This window comes from Rhinoraja longicauda, chromosome 7, assembly GCF_053455715.1.
Source record: "Rhinoraja longicauda isolate Sanriku21f chromosome 7, sRhiLon1.1, whole genome shotgun sequence".
Classification (NCBI taxonomy): Eukaryota; Metazoa; Chordata; class Chondrichthyes; order Rajiformes; family Arhynchobatidae; genus Rhinoraja; species Rhinoraja longicauda.
In genome coordinates, this window is record NC_135959.1 from 53,266,590 (window position 1) to 53,288,077 (window position 21,488).

Below are 21,488 nucleotides of genomic sequence, written 5' to 3' on the forward strand. Positions count from 1 at the left end.
CCTCTGGGCGGTCTGATTTCCTCCCACATCCCAAAGACGTGCAGGTTTGTAGGTTAATTGGCCTCTGAAAAATTGCCATTTGTGTGGCAGATGCAGTTTAATGTGGATAAATGTGAGGTTATCTACTTTGGTGGTAAGAACAGGAAGGCAGATTACTATCTGAATTAAGTCAAATTAGGAAAAGGGGAAGTACAAAGAGATCTGGGTGTCCTTGTTCATCAGTCACTGAAAGTAAGCATGCAGGTACAGCAGGCAGTGAAGAAAGCTAATGGCATGTTGGCCTTCATGACAAGAGGAGTTGAGTATAGGAGCAAAGAGGTCCTTCTGCAGTTGTACAGGGCCCTAGTGAGACCACACCTGGAGTACTGTGTGCAGTTTTGGTCTCCAAATTTGAGGAAAGACATTCTCGCTATTGAGGGAGTGCAGCGTAGGTTCACTAGGTTAATTCCCAGAATGGTGGGACTGTCGTATGTTGAAAGACTGGTGCGACTGGACTTGTATACACTGGAATTTAGGAGGATGAGAGGGGACTTATTGAAACATATAAGATTATTAAGGGATTGGACACACTAGAGCCAGGAAACATGTGCCCAATGTTGGGGGAGTCCAGAACCAGGGGCCACAGTTTAAGAATAAGAGGTAGGCCATTTAGAACGAAGATAAGGAAAAACGTTTTCACTCAGAGTTTTAAATCTGTGGAGTTCTCTGCCTCAGGAGGCCGATTCTATGGATGCTTTCAAGAGAGAGTTAGATAGAGCTCTTAATGATAGCGGAGTCAGGGGGTATGGGGAGAGGGCAGGAACGGAGTACTAATTGTGAATGATCTGCCATGATCACATTGAATGGCGGTGCTGGCTCGAAGGGCCGAATGGCCTACTCCTGCACCTATTGTCTATTGTGTGTAAGGAGTAGTTGAGTAAGTGGGACAACATAGAGTGAGTGTGAACGGGTGATCGATTGTCAGCATTGGCTCAGTTGGGTGAAGGGCCTGTTTCCATGCTATATCTCTAAATAAAACTAAACGCATTCCTCAGATCTTGGAGGTAAGCAGTCTGCTCCCAGGTGACAACCAGCAAAGCGCTGTTTGGAGCATTCTGAAATTTCACAGATGGGCTGAGAAGCTTAACTAAAGGGTCTCCAACCTAGACTATGCTGTTTTAGCCACTCCATCACCTGTGAGATGGTCAGGTCACCATGCACTGTGGTGTGCACTACCTACTCACTGTAAGTGGGCCTTTGTTTCTGCTAAGCCACAGCACAATTGTTTTAATTACAATTTTTTATTCCTTACATCAACATCATGTTTTTCTTAATATTGGGAATGTAATTTGCACAAGCTAAAAATCACACTTTAATGTTCCTTTAAATTATACCTGAAATGGCTCTGCAGATGACAGATATTTAGCACTGGTAAACAGGATGATGTTCAGGTCGTGGTTTTAGATTTTAAATCAAAATGCTCTTCTTTATCAATTATGCGTTTGAGCATTACTTCCTCTGCCAAAATGCAATAATTTCTGATGACACAAGAGACAGCAAAGTTGGAAACTGAAGATAAGTACAAACCGCTGGTGTAACTCAGCAGGTCAGGCAACATCTCTGGAGAAAAGGAATAGGTGACGGTTCAGGTCGACACCCTTCATCAGATTGACCCACTGAGTTACTCCAGCATTTTGTGTCTGTCTTCAGTGTAAACCAGCATCTGCAGTTCCTTCCTACACAAGTTGGAAATTGAAATACATTTCCCCATCACAGATGCTGCCTGGCCCATTGAGTTCTTTCAGTAATTTGAATTTTACAGAATTATTTTCTTGCAGTATTGTGATGTACTGAATCATTAATAGCATTGTAGTTGGGTTAAATAAATGTTATTCTTCTCCCTTGAGCAGTTTTAGTCTTTATTTGCATTATTCCATATGTAAAAGATGATTTGTTTGCCAGAGAAACTACTACCCAGGCAAAGATTATTTTAATGTAGTGAACAGTAAGGTTCCATACATGGAGCTAGCTAATGTGACTTAAAATAATGAAAATGCCACATAACCATTTATCAAAATTACAACCTAATTTTAATTGTAATGTAAGAACAGCCCTTGATAGTGCATTTTGTTGCTGTAACAATGAAGCCATATCAATTCACATATTTTATCCTATTGTTTTCTTTTAATATTTCTCGCTGTTTCATGCAAGCAGCATCTTTTTATCCGATCATTTTGATGTAGCACCTTTCAATAACCATTCCTTGGACAGGCGTGCAAACCAAGAATGAGCAAATTAACAATAACCTTACAGTCAGTTGTTTGCTAAATCAATAATATTAAACACTTCAGATAACTATAGAATTTTAAACACAGACCGGAGTTTTATAGTTTAAAACACCAAACATTTAGTCCAGAGCGGATAGATTCCTCCCATCCAGACACTGGATGGATCTCTGCTGTGACTTGGTTGCCAACTGGGTTCCAACATTTGTCAGGGCAAAGATTATTGTTCATTGGTTGAGTGTTAAGTCAAACTCTTTTGTCTACTTTGGAGACCAAGATGAAGTTAAAAAAATTATGTACAGTCTTGCCCAACAAAATATGTTGTTAACATTTGGTCATTCCTTCTTCTACTTACACCTTTACCACAAACAGTACTGGTTAGCACTCCCATTGGCACGAGCAATTCATTTAGAGGAGCCAATGATTCCTCACAAATCATTGCAGAACAAGGATTCCAGCGAAACCAGCAGAAGAACTCTACTTCAGTGTATGTGGTTCCTAGCCAAATTCCTTACAGCCTTCCAGTCGATGTAAACCAAAGAGACTGCCTACTCTTCACTACATATGTTCGAAAACATTGTAAAAAGCTTAAAAACAAAGAAATGGAATGGTGGGTAAAATACAAATTAAAAGTCCATTCAGCCCAACTCATCCTATCATCAGGAGAGCTGTCTGAGATTCTTATCCATCTTTTAAAAATGTAGGTTTATTTTGTATAATCTGATGTTTATACCATCTAATATATTTCATAGAATTTTCAGTATAAAGTATACTGATTATAAAGAACAATGAAGTGTGCAGACAAACTTAACAAAATTAGTCTGAAGAAGGGTCCCAACCCGAAACGTCAGTCCATTTCTTCCACTGATGCTGCCTGACCCGCTGAGTTCTTCCAGCACTCTGCTTTTTGCTTATTGATTCATTATGTGATTTCACACAAATGAGCTCTATATGGTTGTTTCTCATTATCGACTTTTAATAGTCACACAGGGTGTATTTAAGGTTTGTGCAAGGTGCCAAATTTATAACATTCTGTGACATACTTTTCCACTAAACAAAATGACATTTTCAAACAAAATGGATCCTATAAAAAATCTAGTTTCTACAAAATAGATCTTATGCATGTTTAAAAGCATATTTGATAGTACATGTCCAACATTACAAATCTACTTTTAGAATGTGCTTGGTTATCTTTAGATATGGCAAAATGAGGAATCTGAATCTACTAAAACTGTACAAAACAAAATCTAATTTTTGGACATTATATGCTATATTAAATATAAAGTAAAGATGTGCAGTTTTAAAATAAAATTGTCCACTAAAAAGGTATAACCTTCATAATCATATGGCACGATAGAGTTTTGAAAAAAATGGGTTTAAGTTTCCTTGAAGTTCACAATATTCCAAAATAGAATTCTACCGACCTCCTCGATCGTAACGGACAACCCATGTATAAACTAATCCCTGGTGTTTTGTGATACATCTCTTCATTTTTCATAAATACCTATAATAGTAACTTAAGAAATCTTCACCCTAGACAAAGATGGATTGGGTCTCATTTGGTGCATTTTAAATGAGGTGAATATTTTCCTGTGACCGGGGAGATCTTGATGGCATATTATATCTCACTTGTTTCCAAAATTTTGAGTTTGAAGATGGAGATTTTGCAGTCCAATCTTTTTTTTTCCATTTAATGGTTCCTTTCTTTTGTATAATATGTCTCATTGATTCCGAAAAGTCACTATAATCATTGTGATGCTCCAGCTCAATTAGAATAACTTTCACTTCGTCACACAGCAATGCATCGTGCAATCCAACTTGTTGTTCAAACAGCCATTTATCCACTGACTTTGCCATCAAAATAATCAGTCTTCTGCTTTGTTTGATATTTGTTTTTACTTGTTCAACTAAAGCTGCAAAAGTGAAGAAAAGAGTCCAAGGATTAGTACAAAATTAACCTTTCAAAAAACTTATTGAATCTTGCAGCCCTGATTCTAACAGAGTACACAGTTTAGAAGCACGTTTTATTTGTCCAGAGAGAAAAGGCATCCATAACTCCATGGTAAATCCCAGGCAACCTCCAGCCTATTTGCACCCCTCCACAGTCTCTGAGACAATGATCCTTTGTATCATTCAGGGCCCTTTAGCAAGAGACTATCTGACTTCTGTAAAGAAAAATATTTTCTTTGAGAGTCCTGATCACTTACTTCTCCCTATTCATAGCCTGCAAATTCCCTCCTAACTGAGCCTCCTAACTGAAGCTTTATGGTATTGAGACATCTTCATTCAACTTATTTTCAGCATAACCATTCACTATTGCACTCCACTGAGATACTGAATGAAGCAATGTTTCCATAGATTATTAATCAGAACCCTTTTCCCAGAGTGGAGGTTTCAAAGCTAGAGGGCACAGCTTTAAGGTGAGAGGAGCAAAGTACAGAGGAGGAGTGCGGGGCAAGTATTTGTTTACACACACAGAGCCAGGTGTGCTGGGGCAGCTGGTATTTAAGGTGTGGTGGTTGAAGCAGCGAAATTAAAGAGGGTTTTGGATAAGGACATGGATATGCAGGGAATGGAGGAACATGGAGCAGGCGTAGGCAGAGGAGCTTAGTTTAATTTGGCATTGTGTTCGATGCAGGCATCGTGAGCTCAAGGGCCGGTTCTTGTGCTGTATGAATTAATGAATGAATACGTTCTAAGTAGTAAATTACTCGGGAGACTGGAACTTTAAGAAGCTCGACACCAACACAAAGAGGTCTAATTAATTGTTTTAAAAACTGGCCGATGTTAAAAATCTGATTTTTTTTTAAAATCGGGAAAAAAGGTAACACAAGTCTCTGACCTGAAACATGAACTCAGTTTCTCTTCCAACCGCTGCTGCCTGATCTACTGAGTGTTTCCGGCATTTCCTGTTTTCATTATTGGTGCAATTGATTGGCATCTCAATCAGCATCTTAAACATCTATTCGCTCTGCCGCTAGGCCAACATGAATGTCGTGTGTACTGTCAACAAATTCATTCCGACAGCTCACCAAGGTTTTTCTAACAGCAGCACTAAAGCTGCAATGTCCATCATTTAGAAGTGCAAAGGCAGTCGGCACTCCACCTACACATTCATCCAATTCAAATATCATTCTGACCGGGAAACAAATGGTGATTATTTCTGGGTCAAAATCATGGAAAACCGTCCCAATAGCAGAATCGGAATATCTTCACCACATGGATGATGCTGTTCTGCTGTTGTACAGGAGGCATAGATAGGGTAGACAGCCAGAATCTTTTTCCCCAGGGTGGATGTGTCAAAGACTAGGGGGGCATAGCGTCAAGGTGAGAGGGGCAATGTTTAAAGGAGGTGTGTGGGTCTAGTCTTTTACACAGAGAGTGGCAGGTACCTGGAACACGCTGCCAGGGGTGGTGGTGGAATCAAATACATTAGTGGCATTTAAGAGACTTTTGGATAGGCACATGGATATGCTGGGAATGGAAGGATATGGATTATATGTAGGCAGAGGAGACTGGTTTAAATTGGCATAATGTTTGGCATGGACAATGTGGGGCAAAGGGCCCGTTCCTGTGCAGCATTGTTCTATGTTCTGTAGATTCAATGGACTGCGGGAGTCAGAGGCAGCTATTCATCAGCACCTTCTCAAGAGCAATTAATATTGAGCAATAAAGGTTGAACTCACTTGCCATGCCTACAGCAACTGCATGAATAAAATAGGTACAAGTATTTTCACCCCAGGAATGCATCATCTTTTGTTAACTACCTGAATGGAATTATGTCCGTATTTGGAACATCTATGCTTATTATTGACTATTAATGCAACATGCAAAGATCTGCGGCATAGAGCATTCTCACATGAATGGCGGCAGCGTTGGACAGAAGGAAAGATCATTGACGGTGAGCAGTTGGGGCCCAATGTTTTTGGAAAGTCTCTGGGTGGGCTGCAGGAGGCGCCCTGAGGCACAGAGACTGAATGATGGTTGTCAAAGGCGAAGGACAGCACATTCTCATGCCAATGTCAAGGAGGTATCGCAGTGGTTGAGTTAGTAGAGTGGGCACTGAAGGCCCTGGAGCAGCTTGGGGCTCCATTAGATCAGGTACCATTCCAAGTGGCCGAGCGCGCGGAATGGACGTGGGCTGCAGCAGCGGTAAATGGCATCAACACATCGCCTTCCCAAGCCAACCCCTGCAACACTGACCCAGTGCCACTGCCAGAGCAACGGGCCTCTACAACCAAGTTAAGACTCTAACGATTTTTAAAAAAAATTCAGACTTGAAGGGTACAAGATGGCACCCAAAACATGGCGACTTTTGTGTGCTGACTCGGTGTGGTCGACTATCTTATAATCTTAAACAGTACTATGGTGCCTAATGTATCGTATGATTGTCACAGAACTGTATGCAAATAAAGGATTTCACTGTACCTAGACGTGATGACAAAGGCTTATTGAGACATTGAACAAACATTACCTTCCCCAGGAGGATCATCTCTTCCAGGTATGAACAACTGATATCTGCACTGGAATTCCAAAACTCGTGGCAATATATTCATAACAAAGAGAAGTACAGCAGGACTGCTTGGTGAACAAGTGCTTTGTGGATATATGATATAAGCATCATATTTCTTACTATCTGAAAACAAACAGAGCACCAACATAACTCTCTTGAAAGTGTTTGACTTAATGTACCTTTAAATTAAATGGTATTTGTCCCAGTAATTATAGCTTGAAGTTCATATGCAAATATTCTTAAACAAGGATAAAATTTCCCCTTACCATTTTCAGGGCTATTTACTGCAAAGGTATCACGAAAGCACAGGACAATATCAATCTTGAAAATCCTGTACGTGCAAATGCAGATGAATAAAACACAGGCAAACGCACCAAATGTAGCTACGATCTCTCGTGTAAAATCAGCAGCTGAACATAAACAAAGAGTAAATTTTAGTAAAATTTTAGTAAAATTGACCATGCAGTTTACTTGCTTGGGGTTACCACAGAAACGCAACAACACTGCACAAAGCTCATATAAAAAACATGTTAAAATATAATTCTGCGAATTGGAAAGAAAAACATTCAACACAATTTTCTGACTGACTTGTCGGTTTCTGCGGTTTGACAACAAACAACATCGAAAACGTTGACCTGTATATTTATAGCTTATTCTCCCAACTAGTTCTCTTCTGCTAATAAAAGCAGACTTTTTCATGTTGAAATAGAATTTCTAAGCAGTTCTAAAAATGGTTTATATTCTAGTTAGAAAAATTAAAATGACAAAGGTATGTTTTAAAATAAATCTAAATTGATATGCACAATTCAAAGTAATTCTGAGAAATGGAATTTAGGAATGTTATTTATTCCCAAATCCAGTGCGTATATATATATATATATATATATAAATAACTATATACAAGATGAGAGTTTTAGCAATATATATTTACTAGAACTCTCATCTTGTATATTTGTGGGTGTGATTGTTTATTTGTATATTTGTTGAAATATTTGTTTTCGAAATACAGCCAAAACAGTACACGATAGGCCAACAATTTTTAGCCCACCTTTCTCACCATTGTCCTGGTGTTCAAATGTTTGTTATCCTTTAATTTTTTTTCGCTTTTTAAACTTTAAAAATCACCTTTTTGATGTTTAAAAAAATCACTTTTCTATTCACCCTGGCCGTCAGCCACGTTCGACATCACAATGGGACCCACCCGAGTGACGGGAGTAGTGGCCAATGAGCAGGGGGGGGCCACAATGGCTGTTGGGGGTGGGACCCGCCAGAGTGACGGGAGTGGCGGACAATGTGGGGGGGGCTGCGGAGCCATCCAGCTGCTGCTGCTGCTGAGCCCTCGAGCTGAAACTTTAATAAATGCACTCTCCCCCCTCCGCTGGGAGGACCGGCGCCTGTCCCGGCATGCCCTGCGCCTGACCTTCCTCCCGTGGTGCAGCAGAGGGTCAAACAAGATGGCCGCCGCCGCCGAGCTGCGAGATATTTCCACCCAACGGGTCCACGGCTCGCTCTGGCCGACGCATGTCCGCAAGGGGCCGAGGTGAGTGCCTCACTCTCCCCTTTCCTCTCACCCCTCGCCCGCCCACGCCCCGGGGGGACCCTCCCCGGCCGGCAACAGGTCCATGGATCGTCAGTTGGGGAAGGGTTGCCGGGCCCGCAGGAGAGGCTTGCACCCAACGTGGGTTGCCGAGCCCGCAGGAGAGGTTTGCATGGTGGGTCTTTGGTCATCAGTTGTACAAAACATTGTGTGGTCCAACCACTGTCATTGGGAAGCATCTGCCTTTTCAAAATATGTCAAAAGGAGCGGAGAAAGGAGTAGAGGTGGAGGGAAGAAATTCCAAAAGGTGGATCTCAGATGTCCAATGCTACAGCTTTTAATCTTTGGAAGAAAGGATGTAAAAATGTTGGATATTGGAATAGAAACAATGCGTGGTTTGCCAAGTATTGGGATATGTCAAAATTCAACCAAAAGCACTTCTAGGTCAAGTATGTGCATAAGTACAACATATAAAACTTACAAAACCCAAATTCAATTAAACCTTTGAACTGAAATATGATTAACAAAGGCACGTTGAACCATTCCTGCTTCGTGACCATGAATGTTTTGTTCATGCATCTGGCAATGAAAAATTCTCCAACACAAGATGCACAGCTCTTGGTTTTTGGGAGGTTGGAATTGTAATCAGATGTGAATTGGTATTTGGGGTTGGAGATGTGAGTGAATTATCGGGGCAAGGGCAGAATGGGGAGCAGATTTGGACAGGTGGAGGATAGGTACAAGGAGAGCAATGTGAGCTTGAATGGTATGGATGGGTTTGGCTGGTTATGAAAGATATGACCAAAAGGGATGCTAATGGACAAGTAATTTTTTTTAAATCGGATCTACCCGAGTTTAGTTCCCAAACTCCAACCTAGGATAAGCTCATGGTTTATTTCTTTAATGTTGCGTAGGATTCTGAGCAACATTGCAAGGCTGCTTCTCTTTAAGTGGACCTCATAGGTTCCTCTACAATGCGATAAAACTTTATTTATCCTAGGAGTGAAATTGGTCTGCCATCACAACAAGATACATGAAAGGTGAAATTAAAGTGACGAGTGAAAACTCCAGGATTGGGGATGTGCAATGATTGGGGGGTGGGGGAAGAAGGGGAGTCAGTCTACCCCACGACAGAAGGGGGAGGAGTTGTACAGTTTGATGGCCACAGGGTAAAAGGGTCACCTGTGGCATTCTGTCCTGCATCTTGGTGTAACTAGTCTGTTGCTGAAGGTGCTCCTTGGGTTGACATGTGTCATGGGGGAGGGGGGAGCTGTATTGTCCAAGATGCTCTGCAGTTTGAGGAGCATCCTCCCCTCCCAGACCACCTCCACTGAATCCAATTCCACTCCCAGGATGGAGCCAGCTTTCCTGATGAGCTTGTTGATTCCGTTGGCATCCACTGCCTTTGCCCTGCTACCCCAGCACACGGCAGCGTAGAAGATGGCACTGGCCACCACCGATTGATAGAACATCTTCAGTGTCTTAGTGCAGTTGATGAAAGAGCGGAGCCTCCTCAGAAAGTACAGACAGCTCTGTTCCTTCTTATACAGTCCAGTTTACTGTCCAGGTCTTGGTCCAACAAAAATGAGCAAGTGGCACCACTGTACATTACTGAATGTCACTGTGATTTCCAGTTTCCTATGTGCATAGAGGACCATGGAATGAAATTCCTGGACTTTGTGATCTGGGCAGTAGATGCCTATCTTCCACAGTAATTGTACTGCAAGCCAAGGAAGAATTCAGTGCTGCATAGTCCAATTTCAAGGCCTTCTTTTCTTTTAATACACACTCTGAATTCCTAACACAGGCATAAACATGATCTTTTAGGAGCCAAAATGCAAACCAGATTATCTTCCCGAAGTGTAGAAGTGCATCGCACAGTCATGTCAGAGTGGATTAAAACATCAATGGATATTGTCAATATTTAACATTCAATATGATCAAACAGAAATCACACATCAGAATTACCAAATAGCCTTTTGAACAAAGACTTTTGCTTTTCTTAAATATTGTAGTGAATTACTTGCCTGTTTTTCTAAAATAAACAGCTGCAATTTGAGCTCCCATACCATTTACTGCGACACATTTAAATACTTTGTTATAATACTCTTCTTTGAAATTGGTTAATATTATATTCAGTAGATAATAGTTGCCGTGGTCGTCATTAGTTTTCCTAATGGAAAAAAGTTTACACGGGTTTAAGTCAAAAATCACAAAGGCTACTGTGAACCTTCTTAATGATACCCAATTATTTGTCAATTCAAGCCCAGAAAATTCAGAAATGGATACCTTTTTTCAAGCTGGAAAGTTTCGTTGAAATAGTCTTCAATAAATTCATTGTTTACTTGCCAATACATAAGTATAACAGAAGACTCACAAAATCCAGCATATGCCACACAGGACAAATTGAAGTTTGAACCTGCACAAATAACATGCAAACATTCTGATTTACCTCATAGTCATAATATTAGAATGAAAGCATCTTGATCTAAACAAATATAAATGTTATTGTAAACTTACATTCTGTTAAATAGAAAAAAATATTTCACTGGTGAAAGTGAGGAACTCTACATCTAAAAAAGGATCTGATTTTTTAAACTAGGATCATTTACTAGTGATATTACATATAATGTGTTTTTACTGCATGATTTTACTCAAATATAAATTTTTAAATGTTATAAATTATTATGTTATAATAAATGTTATGCATAAAGTGATCATTGAAAAGGTGATTTCAGCTGGACACAGCAAATGCTCAGTATGCAGCGGTAGAGTTGCTGCCTTACAGCGTCAGAGACCCGGGTTCGATTCTGACAACGGGTGGTCTTTATGGAATTTGTACATTCTCCCCATGGCCGCATGGGTTTTCTCCGGGTGCTCTGGTTTCCTCCTACATCCCAGAGACATACAGATTTATTGGCTTCTGTAAAATTGTCCTTTGTGCTTAGGATAGAGCCAGTGTACGGGGAATCGCTGGTTGGCATGGACTCTCTGGGCCGAAGGGCCTGTTTCCACGCTGTTTCGTTAAAGTAAAAATAATGATCATGGGATGCAAAAACAGCACAGCACTGATCTCACCAAGGGTCAACATTTAAAGCAAAAGCAACCTCATTTATTTATTCGTGTCATCACACAACTGTTTGCCAATAGCGAGCAAATTTTAGTGCCACGTCGTTGGCCTCTGCAAGATCCTTTATAGTGCATGTGTCATGCAGCATGTCACAGCTCAGGAGATGTTCCATAGTCTGGAGGCCCCGTCCGCACTCGCAGTCTGACGCATCTTCAGTATATCCCCACTTCAGCATGTTCAATTTGCTTCTCCCCATGCCTGTCCACAGTCTGTTGAGACTGCGGCAGGTTACCCACAGTTGGTCAGAACCTGGTGGGAGCTTCTCAGAGGGATCGATTGCCATGCGAGTGACTTCCGGAGATTTCTCCAGTCTCTCTTCCCAGAGTTTGAGCCTTCTGGACGATGCATTAGTCCAGAGAATGGACAGAAGAGAGGAAACCTCTGCGTGATTTCAGACACTGAGATAGCAAAGGGTGGTCATGTAGGGGGTGTCTTTCATCCTTTGATTGTCTGAGGCGTTCTTTTTGACTGGCTACAGCTCTTCTGATTCCAGGAGGTGCAATGCCAGAGACTAGGTAGATGTTGTCAGTCTTGGTAGGTTTCATTCATCCACTGATGCAGCAACAGCTTGTGTTTAGCAATGGATCAATCTTCCCTGCATGAGCTGAGCGCTCCCATACTGTGCAGGCATACTCAGCAGTGGAGAAGCAGAGGGCCAGAGCTGTTGATCGATTTTAGAATTTGCTCCCCATTTTGAGGTACTCAGTTTGCTAAGAAGAGCATTTCTGGAACTGACTTTTCCTTTAAGATTGGTGATATGTGCTTTGTAGATCAGAGATCGATCAAGTCACACCGAGATAGAATGGACTGTCACAGTGCTCCAATCTGACTCCATTCCATATGATTTTCAACCTTTGATTTGCATACTTGCTTTTCAAGTGGAAGGCGCAGACTTGGGTTTTAGATGGATTGGCTCTGGTGATTCTCTGTTGTATGAGGGCAGGTTGACTAAAGCCTCACACAGAGTAGCTTCTGCCTCAAGGAAGTCAGCACTTTGGGTTGTAATACACAGGTCATCTGCATAAGTGAAACTCCTGGTGTTGGGATGGATAGGCTGGTCGTTAACGTAGATATTGAATAAGGTGGGTGCCAGGACACTTCCTTGAGGGAGGTCGTTTTTCTGCCTGCGCCAGCGACTTTTCTTTGCTGAAAGCTCGACAAAGAAGTGTCTGTTTTCAACCAGTCTTCACTAGGTTGGTTAGATGCAAGTTGTGTGTCAAATTAAGTACTTTGTGCAACAGTCGGCGATGGTTTGCTGTATCATAAGCGGCTGAAAAGTCTACAAAAACAGCGCCTGTGATAAACAGCACTGTGAAGGAACCAAACAGGAACAGATAACCAAAACACCTCAAGAATATCCTTGCCTTTATTGACAACAAAAAAACAACTTACCAGGTGATATTTCAATTGTATCATTTTTGGGGTGCATTATTTCTGGGCGTACAGTCACTTTACAGCCTGTGAAAATGAAAATAAAGTATTTTAGAGCAAGGTATACAGACATATTGTTTATTTTATAATTAATGATCTTACACATAATATAAAAATAAATGTTGAAATGTTGGCATGAAAGAAGAAAGGTCACATTTATCGTAGAGTCATTAAGGTGGTATCTGATGCCATTTGACCCACTGAGCTCCATGCTAGTTTTTAACCACTTCCACCAATTCACCTATTGAAGTCATACAGCACAGAAACAGGCCCTTTGGCCCAACTTGCCCATGCCAACCATGATGCTCTATTAACGTAAGTTCCATCTGCCTGCGTTTGGCATAAATCCCACTAAACATTTTCTACGCATGTACTTGTCCAAACATCTTTTAATTGTTATGCTTCAACTGCCTCCTCTGGCAACTCATTCTATATACTCACCACACTCTGTGTGAAAAGGTTGCCCCGCAGATTCCTATTAAATCTTTCCCCGCTTACCTTAACCATATGTCCTCCGGTTGTTGATTCCAGTACTTTGGGTAAAAGACTCTACACATTCACCCTATCTAATCCCCTCATGATTTTGTGTACCTTTATAAGATCACCTGTCAGCCTCCTGCACTCCAAGGAATAAAGTCCTAACCTACCCAACCTCTCCCTATAGCTTAGGTCCTCAAGTCCTGGCAAAATCCTTGGAAATCCTCTGCACAGTTTCCAGCTTAACGACATCCTTCCTATTGCAGGGTGACAAAAACTGAATACAATACTCCAAATGTGGCCTCACCAATGTCTTGTACAACTGTTACAAAACATCCCACCTTCCCACATTCAATATCCTGACTGGTGAAGATCATTGTACCAAAATCCTTCTTTACCCCACCCTATCTACCTGTGATACCACTTTCAGGGAACTAAGTACCTGCACTCCTAGGTCCACTCCTAGAGCCCTCTACTCTTCACTAACATTCACTGTGAAGATCCTGTCCTGTTTTGACTTCCCAAAATGCAACATCTGGCATCTATCTGCATTAAACTCCATTAACCATTCCTCAGCCCATTTGCCCAGATAATTAAGATCCTGCTGTATTTTTCTTTTAACCTGCACTATCTACAATATGTGATCGTATGATGTGCAAACTGACTAATCATGCCTTGTACATTATTATCCAAATCATTCATATATAAACCACAAACAGCAGTGGAACCAAGACCGATCCCTGAGACACACTCCTTGTCACAGGCTTCCAATCTGAATAGGAACATTCCACCATCACTCTCTGCTTACTTCCATTAAGCCAATTCTCTATTCAATTGGTTAGCTCTCACTAGATCCCATGTGATTTAACCTTCCAGAACAGCTTACCATGCGGAACCATATCAAAGGCCTCGTTAAATTCCATGTAGACATTGTCTACAGTCTTGCATTCATCAACCTTTTTGGTTCCTCTCAAAACAACTCAATCAAATTCATAAGACACAACCTTCCATGTACAAAACCATGCTGACTATCCCTAATCAGTCTTTGTCTATCCAAATGCATATGTATCTTATCCCTCAGAATCCTTTCCAGTAACTTACCTATCACAAATGTTGGGCTCACTGATCTATATTTTCCAGCCCTTCTTAACTTGAGGCACAACATTAGCCACACTGCAGTCTTTCGGCACCTCACACGTGCCTAATGATGATTCATATATTTCTCTTATATTGTCACATAAGGAAGTCAAGTGGTGGTTACATGGGATCCAGAACCAGGGGCCACAGTTTAAGAATAAGGGGTAGGCCATTTAGAATGGAGATGAGGAAGAACTTTTACAGTCAGAGAGTTGTAAATCTGTGGAATTCTCTGCCTCAGAAGGCAGTGGAGGCCAATTCTCTGAATGCTTTCGAGAGCTAGATAGAGCTCTTAAGGATAGCGGAGTCAGGGGGTAGGGAGAGAAGGCAGGAACGGGGTACTGATTGAGAATGATCAGCCATGATCACATTCAGATGTGCAGCACTTTGGTCAACGTGGGTTGTTTTTAAATGTGCTATACAAATAAAATTGACTTGACTTGACTTGACATTGAATGGTGGTGCTGGCTCGAAGGGCCGAATGGCCTACTCCTGCACCTATTGTCTATTGTTATAGCATACCATCCTATTCCACTAGATGGTGTTACTCTTTGTTTAATAATTAATCTGCTGATCTACAATAATCTTAGCACATTTTAAGGCATTTATTATTTATACATTCAAACAACTCACCAACATATTTTGTAAAAATAATAATCTTTAAAACATCATTATTGTGATTTGCATATTACAATACATAACTGTAAAAAGAGCAGACAGTGCAGCAGGTTTTTTAGAATGGTAAAGTCTGACTTGATGTACAAAAATAACAACAAAATCATACCCTTAATTCTGATAACTAAAGAAGATTATGACAATTTTAAAATAGCACTTTGATTCAATATTAATTATATTTGACTCTTTCATTGGCCTTTGTTTTGTAAGTACCAAGAGTGTTTGAAAATGTTGAGTGTGGACAGCATAGAAATTTATTTTAAATGCATCTTAATTAAATCTTGATACATTCAGTTCAATATTCAAGATGACAATAATGACCACAGGTACCTAGTCTGATCTTCTTGTTAATGTCTTCCCAAAGTAACTGTTCCGCATTCTATCAGAAGCATTTATAATAATAAAAAATTAAATCAGCATTTTTCAAAAAGATGATTTCGAAATTCCCATCTCTTACAAACAGTATTTTTTTTACAATTGAATAAAACTCTCAGAAATGTCATAATTTTTTTCTAAGAAAGGCATATGCATTACTGTCCTGCTAGGAAACACAACAGACGTACCTTTAACATCAAAGTCAATAGATCTTGATGTTTTATATTGCAAATCATTATGCATAAACTGTAGCTCACAAACATATATTCCTGCATCTGAAGGCTCCACATTGTTTACAGTAAGGTACCATCTATTCTTGCGGTAGTTGTATTTTGCTTCACCATATGAAATAGGATTGCAGTTCTGAAAACAAAATAATATACAATTAACATTCTATATCCACGTATCCTGTAGCCCAGATTTTCCAATTGGAGAAAAGAAATGCTAGGTCTGCAACATCCCTGTGGCTCCACTCGGTCAAAAAATAGCCCCAGATGTTTGCAACCAGTGTCACAGTGGTGTAATAGTAGAGCTGCTGATTTACAGCGCCAGAGATCCAAGTTACATCCTGACCTTGGCTGCGGTCTTTGCTTTGTTTGTATATTCTCCCAGTGAACGCCCGGGTTTTCTCCGGATGCTGCAGTTTTCTTCCACATCCCAAAGATGTACGGGGTTTGTAGGTTGATTGGCCTCTATACATTGCCCCTCGTGTATAGGGAGTGGATGTGAAAGTGGAATAACATAGAACTAGTGTCTGGGTGATCAATGATGGGCCGATGGGTCTGTTTCCATACCCTCTCACTAAACTAAACCTCAGAGTGTAATAGCCAACTAAAGTAAGATTAAAAACTCCAGCAGTTTAAAGGCAACTTGATTTAAAAATGCAAACTGCATGCAGAAAGATGATGCCAAATAATTACTAAACCGAATGAGAGCTCCTGCCTGCACAGATTAGGCAGTGAGGGTAGCCAGCGAAGGAAGTTTCCTTCCTACACAAGGAAGCTAAGATATTGTCCCAATGTTGCCACCTGTAGGGACAACAGTGCAGCTACAACATAAAAACAAAGAACTGCAGATGCTAGTTAATACACAAAAGGACACAAAGTGCTGGAGTAACTCAGCAGGTCAGGTAGCATCTCTGGAGAACACTGATAGACAATGTTTCGGGTCAAAACACTTTTTCAAACAATGTCAGCAGGAAAACGACATGAACATGCAACTAATGAAAGTCAAAACACTGCAGAAGTAAGAAATCTGAAATAAAAGCAGAAAGTGCTGGAAATACTCAGCAGGTCAGGCATTAAACTGCAGAGAGATAATGAGTGTTAAAATTTTAGATCAGTAATTTTTTGCATATATGGTAAATAATATGGTAAATTTTTGTGAATAAAGAACCATGGCAGTGGGAAAAACAAGTGTAGTTTCTTACTTCTCCTGCTCTCAGGCATTCGCTTGAAATATTCATTCTTGTTTCCCTCACTACAAAATTCCTTTTGATCACAGAATTTGATTTACCAGCTCTAACAAGGTAAAAGGGGATAATTTCACTTTCCAAAAACACAGTGAACTTTATTTCCCAATTGCTTTAATAATTCACCAACGCTCACTCGATTGCGTGGAGCTCGTTATCCCTACCAACATTTCTGACCTATCAAAGTGCATCTGCAGATATTTAGATGAGATCTTCAGGTACATTTTTCCCCATTGTCTCATGATGATGTGCAAGGAGTTGGTTGGTGTTGCCTTCTCTACGCAGTCTATGATCTTTGTGCCATTACCTGGACTTGATTGCATACACAGAAGCAGTTATCATTCTCACTTTATTTGTATCAATTAGGAGAAGAAAATAGGGACAATGTACAAATTCTGTACACACAGCACCCAGAGTCAGGATCGAACTCGGGTCTCTGGTGCTGTCAGGCAGCAAATCTACACTCATCATCACAAATCTACTGTTTGGAAAGTAGGAACTTGTTGAAGGTGGGCCTGGGCAGGTTTTTTTGGTCCCAATCGATTTTTGTTTTATTCTTGTATAGCACTTAAGAAATACTTCTAGAAATTATTTTAAATGATACATTATTTCAATTAGAACAGTCATAAACCAATTAACCACATTAAGGATTCCTTACCTTGTACCACTTGAGTGCAAAATCTCTATTTGAATCCACATAGTTGTCGATTTCAGGGCAATAAATTACTTTTGATGTCTTCGAATAAGATGTTGACAGATAGGAAAAGCTATTCTGTGGGCATGATGCACTGGTCGATTTACTAATTCTCAATGAAACAGCCTCTTTGATGCAAAATGTAGAATACCTGTGAGTGGACATCAAAATGTTAGAATGGCTTTTGAATGCATATCTCCCAAATAAAAATGGTCATTGATTTCAATGCACAAAGCATGCAAGTTGAATAATTAAAGGAGAAAACATGAACAGGCCTCATTTTCCTTTCAACATGAAAACAACAGCATGGATTCATAAAACAATAACCAGAGTACTTTATGATGGCTATTGTGTGGGACCCCCAATCAAGACTGATTAAGTACCAAGCTACACATTGCGCACCTCCTTTAAAATAATATAAGAAAATAACTGCAGATGCTGGTACAAATCGCAGGTGTTTATTCACAAAATGCTGGAGTAACTCAGCAGGTCAGGCAGCATCTCAGGATAGGATAGGTTTGGAGGGATATGGACCAAGTGCAGACAAGTGGGACTAGTGTAGCTGGGACATTGTTGGCCAGTGTGGGCGATTTGGACCGAAGGGCCTGTTTCCGCACTGTTTCACTCTTCTGTTGGGAGGGAGCAGGGAGATGAAGAAATTACCGGGGTAGGACAAGTCTTTGGTTATGTTATCTGCTATTCCGAGGCAGCGTTAAGTGTAGATGGAGTCAATGGAGGGGAAAGTGTGTAATGGACTGGCCGACATCAAGTTGTGGGGATACCTATAAGCAGGAGGATCACCATGAGGAAGTGATTGGTCTATCACAGTGGGAGCTTTGTTATTGTACCTTTGCAGTCGCAGTCCTAGTGAAGCCTTGGAGTGGTATCTTGTAAAAGAGGGTCAGATCAGGTGAGGAATGTTAAAGAAAACTTTAAAACACACTACAAAGATCACTACAAAAATAATAATCATACAAGGAGGTAGGGATGATGAGGTCAATGGGTAACGGGGCATCTGTTTAGCTACCATGAGGGTTAGCTTGAGCTGTCAGTTGCTCTGTGCCTATTGGAAGTGCATGATTTACAACTGTGGTTGGACCATTCTGAAGAAAGAAGAAATGCTGAAGTGCCTCCGTGAAATCTGTTCTGGGTTAGTAGTGTAAACAACAAAGAGAACAAAATGTAGAAACGTCACATGAATCTTTAGATAGAAACATAGAAACAGAAAATAGGTGCAGGAGGCCATTTGGCCCTTCGAGCCAGCACCGCCATTCATTGTGATCATGGCTGATCATCCACAATCAGTAACCTGTGCCCAACTTCTCCCCATATCCCTTGATTCCACTAGCCACCAGAGCTTTATCTAACTCTCCCTTAAATTCATCCAGTGATTTGGCCTCCACTGCCCTCTGTGGCAGATAATTCCACAAATTCACAACTCTCTGGGTGAAAAAGTTCCTTCTCACCTCAGTTTTAAATGGCCTTCCCTTTATTCTAAGACTGTGACCCCTGGTTCTGGACTCCCCCAACATTGGGAACATTTTTCCTGCATCTAGCTTGTCTAGTCCTTTTATAATTTTAAATGTCTCTATAAGATCCTCCCCCTCATCCTTCTAAACTCCAGTGAATACAAGCCTAGTCTTTTCAATCTTTCCTCATATGACAGTCCCGCCATCCCAGGAATCAATCTCGTGAACCTACCTGCACTGCCTCAATTACAAGGATGTCCTTCCTTAAATTAGGAGACCAAAACTGTACACTTTACTCCAGATGTGGTCTTACCAGGGCCCTATACAACTGCAAAAGAATCTCGATACTGCAATCCTCCCGTTATGTTTGGCGAACAGTCTAGTTTGTCTGTTCCACCCGGCCGTTGTATTTGACTTTCTTAAATAAAGTCTTGATTGCTCTGCCCGATCTTTGTAGTGTGTTTTAAAGTTTTCTTTAACATTCCTCACCTGATCTGACCCTCTTTTACAAGATACCACTCCAAGATATCCCTCCAAACCTATCCTATCCATCTACCTGTCTAACTGTTTCTTAAACGATGGGATAGTCCCAGCCTCAACTACCTCCTCAGGCAGCTTGTTCCATACACCCACCATCCTTTGTGTGAAAAAGTTACCCCTTGGATTCCTATTCTTTTCCACTTCACCTTGAACCTCCGGTCCTCGATTCCCCTACTCTGGGCAAAAGACTCTGTGCATCTACCCGATCTATTCCTCTCATGATCATATACACCTCTATAAGATCACCCCTTATCCTCTTGCGCTCCATGGAATAGAGACCCAGCCTACTCAATCTCTCCCTATAGCTCACACCCTCTAGTCCTGGCAACGTCCTTGTAAATCTTTTCTGAACCCTTTCAAGCTTGACAATATCTTTCCTATAACATGGTGCCCAGAACTGAACACAATAGGTACAGAAGGTTGAAAGCTCACATGACCAGACACAGGAATAGCTTCATCCCCTCCGGTATCAGGCTTCTGAATGGTCCTTCCATAAGTTAGGTTACTGTTCGATGCACCTCTACCCCATTGAGGACATTGAACTTTGTCTAAGGAACTGATGTGCTGCAATGTTGAGAACTATATTCGGCACTTTATATCTTCCTTCCCCATTACTCTATCCACTGTATTTGAGTTTGAACTGATTGCATCGATGTATAGCATATCTGATCTGTTTCGTTAACATGCAAATCTAAACATAATCAAAGACCTTTCCAACCCCAGTCATTCCTTCTTTTCCCCGCTCGCAACAGGCAGAAGATTGAAGGCGTGAACCACCAGACTCAGAAACAGCTACTTCCTTCTGTTATCAGGCTTCTGAATGGTCCTTCTGTAAACTAAGATACTGAATGATTCACCGCTATTTCATTGTAGTCATTGGGCTTTGTCAATGGAACTGCTGTGCTACAGTGCTGAGAACAATGATCTGCACTCTATACCTTTTGCTTCACTCTACCCATTGTACTGGAGTTTAATGATTGTGCTTATGTATGGTATTATCTGATTTGATTTGATACTCTGCAAAACCAAGATTTTCACTGTACCTCGGCACACGTGACAGTGCTAAACCCAAACCTAAACAAAGTTGACAATTTGGCTGACTTACAATAATCTGATCACTCAATTATTAAAATCGTAGACCACCACCTTGTTTGAAATATGAAACATGAATCAAACTTGAAAACTTAATGATAATGAAATAACATGGTGCACCAAATAATTCTGCATGATAAATGATAAAATATTTACAATTGGCAATTTAATGAATGAGCCTATAATGGATGAATAATTCTATTGAGAATTATTCTAGCGTCAATGTTGAATCATCTAACATTACTTGGTCTGGACGCGAGTATTGAATATAGAGAGAGCTGAGAATCGCTCATGTGAATGATCTTGGAACCTTACCTCACAACACAGATATAATGATCAGTATCTTCAATTAATGCAGGAAGAAACCAAAGAGAATCATCTTCCACGTGTATCCTTTGGTTCTTGTCTGTAGTTATTACTTCTGATGTTTTGTTGTGGTACCACATAACACTGTAATTCTGTTCTGCATGTGTTGCCTTTCCATATTCCAATGGAGGGCATTTCAACTCCCCTGCTTCCCTTTCCAGAATATAAATGCGGTCTAAATTAATACCTCGGTTCTGGCATGATTCTAAAAACAAAACGAGGAGTAACAATCAAAACCACCAGGCAAAAAGTGGATTATTAAAGAGCACAGGATCTACCCAATCCTTCTTGCATGCAATTAAAATCAAAACAGAAAT

At 40.6% G+C, this 21,488-nt stretch overlaps 1 protein-coding gene across 7 annotated transcripts in view; it reads right to left on the reverse strand.

Annotated features, from left to right (window-relative positions):
* Positions 1 to 1,744: 1,744 nt before the first annotated feature.
* The window catches only part of LOC144595562 (interleukin-1 receptor type 1-like), a 41,158-nt gene continuing 21,414 nt past the window's right edge, over positions 1,745 to 21,488 (reverse strand). For 6 of the 7 annotated variants that reach the window (XM_078403111.1, XM_078403114.1, XM_078403112.1 and 3 more), the window contains 9 exons: positions 21,121 to 21,376; positions 17,669 to 17,855; positions 15,728 to 15,902; positions 12,837 to 12,902; positions 10,604 to 10,733; positions 10,342 to 10,487; positions 7,044 to 7,187; positions 6,739 to 6,900; positions 1,745 to 4,177 (listed from right to left, as the gene is read on the reverse strand). In XM_078403111.1, coding sequence (XP_078259237.1) covers positions 3,834 to 4,177; positions 6,739 to 6,900; positions 7,044 to 7,187; positions 10,342 to 10,487; positions 10,604 to 10,733; positions 12,837 to 12,902; positions 15,728 to 15,902; positions 17,669 to 17,855; positions 21,121 to 21,376 — 1,610 coding nt within the window. In that variant the 3' untranslated portion in view covers positions 1,745 to 3,833. The remainder of the gene's footprint in view (positions 4,178 to 6,738; positions 6,901 to 7,043; positions 7,188 to 10,341; positions 10,488 to 10,603; positions 10,734 to 12,836; positions 12,903 to 15,727; positions 15,903 to 17,668; positions 17,856 to 21,120; positions 21,377 to 21,488) is intronic. The other variant, XM_078403113.1, reaches the window with a different exon arrangement.